Raw genomic sequence first — 10,189 nt, 5'->3', positions numbered from 1 at the left:
CACTGTACATGGCATGTAGTACAAACTTTACTTACTTTATACGGCGTTCCTGTTCGTTTTTCTACGAATATTTGTTTTGTCTTCGCTTTCTAGACACTCCATTAGTAATCTTTTTTATATTTTGGAGTAAGTCACTCATTATTTATAGTGATAAAACGAAATGAATACAACGAATAACTGTCATCTTGAGCATACAACTTGAGATTTAGTTCTGACGTCATTTTTAATATCTACCGCTCGCTGATTGGTCGACTTAAATTCGCGCGAAATCAACCAGACTTCAAATATTCCAATTTATAAATTATATCGCTTTTTGTACCAAATTAAGAATTTAAACATTTTTTTTATAGGTTTATATCGTGTTTAGGAACATAAAATTTTCACACATGGTGTAAAATTTTGCGGACAATACGAACGTATTTTTTTCTCGATTTCGACAAAATATGGTTTTATCGCTTTTTGTAACTAGACGCCTCATATGTACCTAGGTAGGCACCTACCTACCTACCTACAATACGTGGGATATTAGAAAGCTATCCATTTGATAACAGTACATTAATAATTGAATTGGTATTACTATTTATACATCTAGGCATGCTTTCGACAACATTGTAATCAAAGTGAAATTTGATGAGTTACCTATTAATGGCGCCTCTACCTATTTTCAATTATTGTTAGGTATCCTTTGTGGAAGTGTTTGCCGGATTTTCTATTTTGTTAGAAGATAGTGAAGTTATTCTCATGCAGGTACTTAATTACATAATTTCCAGACTAAAATACCCAATATGTATATTATCATCAATAATAATTGATCAATATTAAATATTGTACCTAGGTACCTATAATAACCGTTTATAAACGTAGGTAGGTAAGTACCTACTTATATATATTTATATCCTTACATACTTAAATGTTAATGTTTTTGTATTCTGTCGTGGATGAAAAACATTATTCAAGTAGGCAGGTACGCTTTAAAATATTACATTTTTATGGAAACATGATTGGTACCTATGAAATAAAACGAAAAAATAATTAATAATACTATTTAATTTGCGATTATGTAGGTGGATTTGTTTTAGTTAAACTAAAATAAGGTTTATTTATTTAGATACCTACATACTTCACCCCATTGTGCTCCAGTACCGGAAGAACAAGCACAAGGTCGCGACACTTGGTCTCTCGGTGACGTGTGTGAATCCTGCGCCTCCCGACGACACGTGAGACCTGCAGCGCGTAGATCGTTTTGTAGCACCGCAGTGTAGCATTCGGTCAACTTAGATTCGCAAGGAGATCAACGTTGTATTCTGTAATAATTGGCTTTATACCTATTTCTATAAATATTTAATTTAATTATTAAAGCTAAAATGAGCTTATTTTTTTAATAATTATTAATTGGAGAATTGTTAATTATTATGATGTTGTTCATTCTGTTTTTGATGTTGTATTTTGATTTTTTATGTTGCATAACTGAAACAAGCGTTCCTATTTTATTTGCTGAAACAAAATTACAACATACGACTATATTTTTTCTCTTTTTATTACACTGAAAATATATATCTTTGTTTCATGTAGTAGTTTGTCGGATACTCAAGACAGGAAATCGATGACAAGGGTTATGAGTACTCGCTTGTGATTGGCTGAAATTGTGTGCGTGCCGGCTTGTGCGCGCATTTTTGCAAAATCATACCCGGCGTCTTTCCGGGACCAGTCCTTCTTCTTTCATCGTCCGAAGAGAACGGTGGCGTGCGCCCGTCCTAAGTTTTAGTTTTACATTTTATGGCAAACAGCCAAGATTACGATATGGGTGGTGATAACTTCGCACAGGACGTAACTGAAGATCAACCGATGAACGGAACCACAGAAAACGGCGGAGCAGATAATGCTCAAGATAATGGAAGTGCCGAAGCCCCTGGCAGGGATGACGACAGGTATGTAACTTCATATTTTATTCGAGTCCTTTGATGCAATTATCTGTTTACGATGGAGATTTATTAAAATGCTATTCTCTTTGATGTAAATATCTAGTCTAGATCTTGTAATTTGTTATAAATGATATTTCACTGTTACTGCTATGGCGGACGCTACCGGCCGTGTTGAAGTTGATATGATTTAATCCGTACACATCCCTTCATTTACAGAATATTAATCTATACAAGTAATAAGTTTGCATGCTAATATATACAAATTTACTGATCCTATTTGTAGTTTAATGTTTCAGATGCTTTATTTTTTGTTTATTTTAAATATTCAATGTCGCCGAGGCGTGTATAAAATGGCGTCCCACGCCTAGATTTTGGCGCCGCGTCGTTATCGATTTCTTGCTCAAAGTTCAACGAGATTGTTTCCTAATTGTAATTTTCCTCCAAATTCCACCCAATTCAATCTAGTCGGGGTTTTCCAGATCGGCATTTACTCGAGCCCTAAAGAAACGAAACGGAAATTTTTACTTTTCAGATTTTCCTTGTTCTCTAGATTTTGTCGAAAGTCTCTTATTATTTTTTGGTTCTTTTTATATTTCATTGCTATACAATGCGTCGTTGAACGAAGTTAAACGGTAAATACTCTCGCGGTCGAAGGTCAGTTTGGGAGTCGAGTCAGGCTGATTAAAGAAAAAGCATGTTGGATGAGGCATGAAGAGTTCTAACTTGGGTGTCTGTCTGCAGGTGAGCCAACGCGGCGGACGCGCGCGCAGTCACCTTCCCGCCGGACTACACGATGGTATTTATCTTACGAAGGGTCAAAACTTAACCTAAAAAAAAAAACGCTAAGAATACCAAACTGACTTGTCTCGGCCAATCCTTGGGCCCACCTCATCATGCATATTCTATTGTTCCATTCATTGTTGATTTTCTTTGTTGTCACATATAGTAATAATGATTTTATTTTCTTGCAAATTTACTTGTTTATATTATTATATTTACAACTTTTGACAAGATTGCATTGTCCGTATTACTTTTAAAAATTTACAGATACACTTTTGATTTTGCAGACTTACTTACAGGATCCGTTTGATGAGGCTTTGTTATTTGCTGCAGTGCTTTGGAGAGTTGCCACACTTAATTTTAATTATAACTGTAATCAAAGTACTGCGTAATGTTAACGTAACTGAGCGTACTTGGATAGAAGATAGCTTCGGCTGACCTTTCGTCCTACCTTTTGTTAATGCCGCTTTTGTATTTACAGAAAGCTGTTTGTCGGAGGCCTGAGCTGGGAAACCACAGACAGTAAGTTCATTTTTACCCTCACTAGTAGATTATTAATTTTACCATTCTTATTACCCACCGATATTTTTTTAACACCCTGTAGAAAAAAAATGTGATTCAGACATCTTTCGTTTTCTGGGCGAGTGCTATTAAACTATTTACTGACATTACTATTAATTACACTATTAATTGACCAACAGCACGCGCTCTGAAATAGGTTTGAAACACTGCTTTTTAGACTTAAAAAAAAAGGCTACATCAAGTTTGTCTTCAAGTAATGAAAATATTCTTGACCTGGTAAATTTATCTTATTTTTTCAATTGCTATCACAATTTTCTGCGATAAATTCTTGATAACATTTAAACCTTTTACATAGTTGTATTATACGTATATAGGAGACATTAAGAATGACGAGAAATGGAACCGTTTTCACACGTTTGTTTATTTGTCTGATTTTTCAACAGTAATTTATATAAACATACAAAACAAACAATCTTATCTATTTGAATCGAGATTGATACAATTTATTCGGATTAAGTATTGTTCAGAATAGTAATTTCGTAATTATTGTAATAGATTATTTAATGATTTTAATGTTTCAAGTTTCGCATGTCTAGGGACAGTCGATTGCATTCATATTTTCGTTCATCTTATAAGTGAACGAACAATATGCAACCAGTATAGTGTAGGATTCCAAGCCTCTATAAATTCATTTTATATGATGATCATCCAGTTCTGCTACTGAAGTAGTTTTGAAGATACCCATACCAAATTTCTGAAGACTTCTTCCAATTTGCATGTTTGCTTCGTATGTTTCGTGTTTTACATCTCACGTTAACCTTTACAGAGGAACTACGGGAACACTTTGGCGCTTACGGCGACATCGACAGTATAAATGTCAAGACTGACCCCAACACCGGAAGGTCCAGGGGATTCGCCTTCATCGTCTTTAAAGCTTCCGAGTCAATAGAGAAAGTGATGAACGCCGGAGACCACACCATTAACAATAAGAAAGTCGACCCTAAGAAAGCCAAAGCCAGATACGGAAAAATATTCGTCGGAGGACTCAGCAATGAAATCACAGATGAGGATATCAAGTCATACTTCGCACAGTATGGCAATGTAAGTCACCATCAGTTGTATTTATGAAGTATTTTCGTATATCGTTGTGGCTCTTCACCAAATGAATTCATAACATTTCTTGTACTTTCAGATCGTCGAAGTTGAAATGCCATTTGACAAGACCAAGAACCAGAGAAAAGGATTCTGCTTCATCACCTTTGAATCTGAGCAGGTCGTCAACGAACTCCTCAAGACTCCCAAGCAGACCATCTCCGGAAAAGAGGTGACCGCCGCCTTATTAAATCTTATCGCATATTTAGTGAAGAATTGAAATGTTAAGACGTGAGGATGAGAAATGGCAAACGTCGGAAGTGTCCGAGCAACATTCCAACGCTAGCAATAGCAGAACCCTTTGGGATGCGGCTCTAATGCCGAGTCTTTTGCCATGTCTGAACGCCTAGAATCTTATCTAATATATGGACAGTTTTAGAGAAAGGAGATACTCAAGTGTGCTTTATTTGCAGGTGGACGTCAAGAAAGCCACCCCTAAGCCGGATGGACCCGGAGGAATGGGAGGACGCGGTGCCCGAGGAGGCAGGGGCGGTCGAGGGGGACGTGGGGGCCGAGGCGGCTACGGTAGCCAGGGAGGCTGGGGAGGAAACCAGGGCTACGGGGGCTATGGAGGTTACGGCCAGGGAGGCTACGGTGGCGGCTACGACGGGTACGGTGGGGGGTACGACTACTACGGCGCGGGCTACGGAGGATATGGCGGATACGATTACACCGGCTACGGCAACAACTACGGTAATAAACACACTAAGCCGCACCACCAGCAGCACTAGGCGACTGGCCTCTCGGGACCGCGGATATTGTTCCCTTTAAATCAGAGCCTATATCGTTGACGCCCGTTCGGAACGTCAGATTATTTATTTTTTGGAAATTTTTTGTGGAAACAAAAAAAAATTTGATTTAAAAGAACAATATTTATGCATGAGATACCTTTCATATGATGTATATAATTTAGTTTTTGTTTGTAATACCACGTTTGGCATCTGTAGCACTGTTCGTCGATATCTTTTAACTTTTCGCTCAGTCGAGGCTCTTGTCAGCTTTTTGAGACTTTTTACTAAAAATTCCTTCAGATATTCCCGTGACAGTGCTACATTTGGGAAATTGGGTAAATAGTATATGGAAGATACATTGTGAAATATTGGGCTTTTAAATAAAGCATTTCTTAAATGGTATTCTCAATGTGTTTGCCATATATTCATGCCCTATTTCCACAGCCTTTTTCCTTACCCTCCTTCTGTACGAGTGCATTTAACGAAGCGGCCTCTCCCTGTCGACCCGGTAGCGGCGGTAGATAGTGTCGGGACGGTGAGTATCTTTAATAAGAGGGATTAGTCAGGACCGCTCCGAGGATCGGACGGGAGAGGTGTCAGCTCGGTCAAAAGTTGGATAAACGATGTAAGAGTCGAGGAATGTGAGCTTTCATTTTTCACGAGACCGCTTCATCGCTTTTAACCAGTAGCCATTTATTTATTAATATACACAATAACATGTGAGTGAAGGTTTTGACTTTATACATATTTGCCTAACGCCTGTTATTTTTAATATTATGGACCTCGATTTATTATTTTTTTTTTTTTTTTTTTATTTACTTCAGTAGTTTTATCTTAGTAAATTAATCTGTAAACATTGGAAAATTTTGATTACTCAATGCAATTTATAAGATAAGTTGTGGTCAAAATGACCCTGTGACCCTGGCCTTATGAGGTCAGTTGGAAATGAGAACATTGTAGATATTATACTTGTTTACGTCAAAATTACATTCATAAAGAAAGTTAGCCGCACTGCTTTCTCAATGTTTACCTTTGTTTGTCACTTCGGCCATGTGAGAAATTTAAAATTCAAAAAGTCTTAAGGCGAGCGTGCGACTTGCCGCCGTGCAATGTAGTAACTAAACGTAAGAGCCGTGTGACAATGAGTACATATGGAGGGCAGTTGGCATCTCATGATACGACTTGTGTAATAACCGGATGTTTGTGTTGTGCGCAACTGTCCACTATTCAACTCGTCTGGTCCAGACTATGGCGGATATGGAGGATACGAAGGGGGCTACGGTGCGCGCAGCGGACCTCCGCGGGGCAAAGGTACCTACCTCCTTCCTACAGTCCCCCTTTGATCACTGCTCACCACTAGACTTCTTTATTTGTCTTGCGCTGCCTTAACCCCGCCCTCATGACTTTCCAAAACGGCTTCTTTGATCAGTTGTCTTTTGAGCCGCTTTTAGCTTTATTTTTTTTTTTACAAACAAGTGGTGTCAACGATGGATACAATATTCATTGATTGTGATTTGTCCAGATTTCAATTCCGTTGATGGTGGGGTAATAAGTCTTCGAGCTGGTTGAACGAAGTTGGGTTTGGAAAGTAAGATTGAAGGGTTTTCGGTCTAACCGGATGTCCTGTGCTGTTGTGTTATTTAGTTTGCCGGCCTTCTCTTTCTGCTAAAACATTAATCTCATGCATGGTGGTCACAGGAGCATTCTTCATTAGTTCTCTATGCGCATTATTATTTATATACCTTATCTAATCTTTTCGAATCACCTTAACCACAAATTCAGTAGTCAATTTTCCTATTGATTCAGTAGTTTTGATGTTTTAAATTTTCATTATTTTCAATGATCTGCTTATCATATTTCTTTCTGTAATATTAATTCAATTTTGCATTCGACGTTTTGCACATGTTTAAAATATATTTTTATTAACTGGTTTATCACGTATTCTGTTTCAATAATTATCGGAATAAATATTTGCCTTTTCACACTTCATGTTGAGCAGATCTGTAATACAAATGATTTTGATCAGTTCTGTTGATTTGTTTTCATTTGCTACTTCAGTAACATTGCTGTCTTGTTGGCTTGATCATACTTTTTGATTTTTGTCTTTTTTTAAAATTTAATTTTTGTGGAGTATTTAGATTTTGTTTTTATATTTTTAAATGTTTTATTTAGTTTTACTTGTTCATGAATTGCATATAGTCTAGAAGAATAATGAAGGGTTTTGATTTGAAAAGTACACATACGATATCTTCATAAGCGATATATATATATTTATATTGGGGAATAAGATTTCATCCAGCATGTCGCTGCAGGGGTGGGGTGGGGTGTTTTATAATGGGTTTAATCCGAAGGTAGAATAGGTGTTAATTTACTCTGAATGCAGCACAAGAGAATCCTTTCACGAATCATTGGGTATTATAATAATAGGTTGAGTGAATGGACTGTGTGAGTGCAATAACGATACCATAGAAAGTAAGGTTAGCGTAAGCGGTGCAGTAGTAAAAGTGTTTGTGTGGGGTACAGGAAGTTCAAGCGGCGGCGGTGGCTACACCGGTGGGAAGCAGCGGGGAGGCGGAGGGGGCGGACGAGTCAATCAGAGACACCAACCTTATTGACTTGTTTAATTCCACACTCGCCACTCTACTCAACACTCATCATCACCTCTACTACTTTAAGGTAACTATGACATCCCGTCATGTTTATCAGCCGCTGCCTGCACCGATTCCGCCGGCTCGCCAGTCTGGACATTCCCTACAAAGTGGGAGCAGTTCTTTGTAAGGAATGTGTGACTTATCTGGTTGATTCGGTGCAGGGCATTTTCTTTAACTGTCTTTTATCCAATTTCCATTATTGCTGGAACCACACGGGAACCGTTCGAATATCGAAGGGAACTTCCATTGACATTTCAATATTATGGTTTTGGAAATAATCTCTAAATTTTTATTTAAAATATATTGCAGGATAATTTTTTGAAACGGCATACTTAAGATTATTTATTTGTAAAGTAATCTTTAAATTTAATGCGACTTCAAAATACAGCTTCATTAAATTCACTATTATTGCAAACACCTTTTCCAATTGCAGGCATTGGCATTTTTGATTGTGGTATCTTGCTGTGAATATTATTTTTTTAAGTTTGGAAGGCGAGTTGTTAAGTTTGGGTTTTCTTTATTTCCAGGTTAAGATTCATCTCTTATCATCGTGTATTATCTGATGTTTTTGGTAATCTCTCACCGTGTCTTCATGATAAGTCAGATCATTCCATTTCATTGAAGAAATAGGCAGTTAGGAACATGATCGTTGTGACGAATGCCGTTGCCGGTATTATGGGAAAGAAACAAGTCAAACTTTTGATCCAATCATTATTTCGTTGCCCTCTTTTCCCCTTTTTTATGAAACATTTTTTATGTTTACTGTATTAACAATTACACTTAGATCTTGTACAAAAATCGTAATATTATCAAGTAATTTAAAAGAAAAGTGACCCGAGTCTACGCTCTCCCGTGCAGAGATTCGTCCTATTGTAATGTATTGTTCTCTCTGCACGGGAATGCGTACACATTTTTTTAATTATTTTATATACTTACACAATAGTTTTCGGAGACTGTGTATTTTATGGAACAAATATAGGGCCATTAAAAGTATTTTTGAATTTTATCAAATCAATAAATGTTGGCTGTGCGGTACGGGAGGACGCTGCAGTATCCTTCGCTTGGTATGTACGCATCTCGCTCGCGTCGGGGCAGTTGACCGGCAATCGACGGTCGGTCCCCCTTGCCGCATGCCTAATTCGACATCTCAATGTCTTAGCAATTTTTAATCTAAGAAAAATATAGTTAATAAGTTATTTGTCTGACGTTAATTGGTCAGATACACAATTTGGTGTACACGTCTTGGAAAATAAATCTTGTGTAAATAAAGTATTGTCTTTTTTTCAACCATGTCTCGTTTTTCCTTGTCCTAAATCTGCAATTGATGCAAGTATTCTAATTAATATTTATTTGCTTTAATGAAATTAACAAATTATTAGTATAAGACTTTCACACATGACATTTAAAAATGAGGAAATATCAAAGTTGTATAAAAAAAAGATAAAGTATTAAAAAAACAGCAGATAGAGTAGCAGGTATGGGTTGGAAGTGATATCAAAGTTGTATAAAAAAAGATAAAGTATTAAAAAAACAGCAGATAGAGTAGCAGGTATGGGTTGGAAGTGATATCAAAGTTGTATAAAAAAAGATAAAGTATTAAAAAAACAGCAGATAGAGTAGCAGGCAGGTATGGGTTGGATTTTCACTTAGTAAGATAGTGAAATATTCAATCCCATGATTCTTTCGTCAGTTTTATAGATTGAATTTACCCATAATGTTTTAATGCTTCAAAATTATAAAGATGTTTTTGTGATCCAGTACTCTTGTGTTGTCACCCATATCAATACTGAATATAGACAAGGATTTTAGAATATGTAAGTATTGCTTTATAAAAAAAAAAGTTAGGGGCGTTGAGGTCTAAGCAACATGCTTTTTTGGCATTCCTATTTGCATGCATAAAATTTTATCTTTGTATAAATCGCATATCTGTTAGGGCCATACTACATATATATATATGACTTCGGAGGTCTGATATATGATTTGCGAGGAAGGGGTGAGCAGGGGTCCGAAGGTGTGACTACAGAGTAAACATAAATATGACATTTGACAATATTGGGTGGGGTCAGGATAAAAATTAAAAAAATAAGACGGGGTCTCAAAAAGTGACCTAATATAGAAAGGGTGGTTTAAGGTTGTGATAGGGTGGTTAAAAATGGAGTCGTGTGGATGGCCCCCTAAGTTAAGGTCAGGGTTAGAGAGGGTAGTACTATGGAGCCATCAGTACAAGTTGTCTGCTGGTGAGGGTGCCATATGGCCGCCATTTTGAGATAATATCATTCAATACTTTTTATACTGTGATTAGCTTAGTTATAAATTCTAACACCAGACGATTTATGATGGTACATTAGGTGTTTGAATGCAGATAATAATAGTTCTTTATTCAATGTTGCTATAGGTATAGTGCATTTATTGCCAAGTACCCACGCACATT

The 10,189-nt window shown here is 36.9% G+C and overlaps 1 protein-coding gene and 1 non-coding gene across 3 annotated transcripts; both read left to right on the top strand.

The window, feature by feature from the left end:
• Positions 1-1,706: 1,706 nt before the first annotated feature.
• On the top strand, positions 1,707-9,027 carry sqd (RNA-binding protein squid). Of its 2 annotated transcripts, XM_085945336.1 has the most exons (8): positions 1,707-1,928; positions 3,184-3,224; positions 4,051-4,325; positions 4,417-4,548; positions 4,790-5,069; positions 6,353-6,418; positions 7,631-7,783; positions 8,286-9,027. In XM_085945336.1, the coding sequence occupies exons 1-7, from the start codon at positions 1,777-1,779 to the stop codon at positions 7,720-7,722; spliced, it is 1,038 nt and encodes a 345-aa protein (XP_085801462.1). In that variant the 5' UTR covers positions 1,707-1,776; the 3' UTR covers positions 7,723-7,783; positions 8,286-9,027. The 2 variants fall into 2 exon arrangements, with proteins under 2 accessions (XP_085801462.1, XP_085801463.1); XM_085945337.1 differs by lacking the exon at positions 6,353-6,418.
• LOC147073175 (small nucleolar RNA snR61/Z1/Z11) lies at positions 3,917-3,985 on the top strand. Its single transcript, XR_015070494.1, has one exon. It is a non-coding gene; the product is annotated as a small nucleolar RNA snR61/Z1/Z11 (small nucleolar RNA).
• Positions 9,028-10,189: the final 1,162 nt, after the last annotated feature.

Source organism: Rhyacophila brunnea, unplaced genomic scaffold, assembly GCF_057557595.1.
Source record: "Rhyacophila brunnea isolate RB1 unplaced genomic scaffold, BYU_Rbru_1.0 scaffold_18, whole genome shotgun sequence".
Lineage (NCBI taxonomy): Eukaryota > Metazoa > Arthropoda > Insecta > Trichoptera > Rhyacophilidae > Rhyacophila > Rhyacophila brunnea.
The sequence above is the reverse complement of the archived record's forward strand: the minus strand, read 5'-3'. Positions and strand labels throughout refer to the sequence as shown.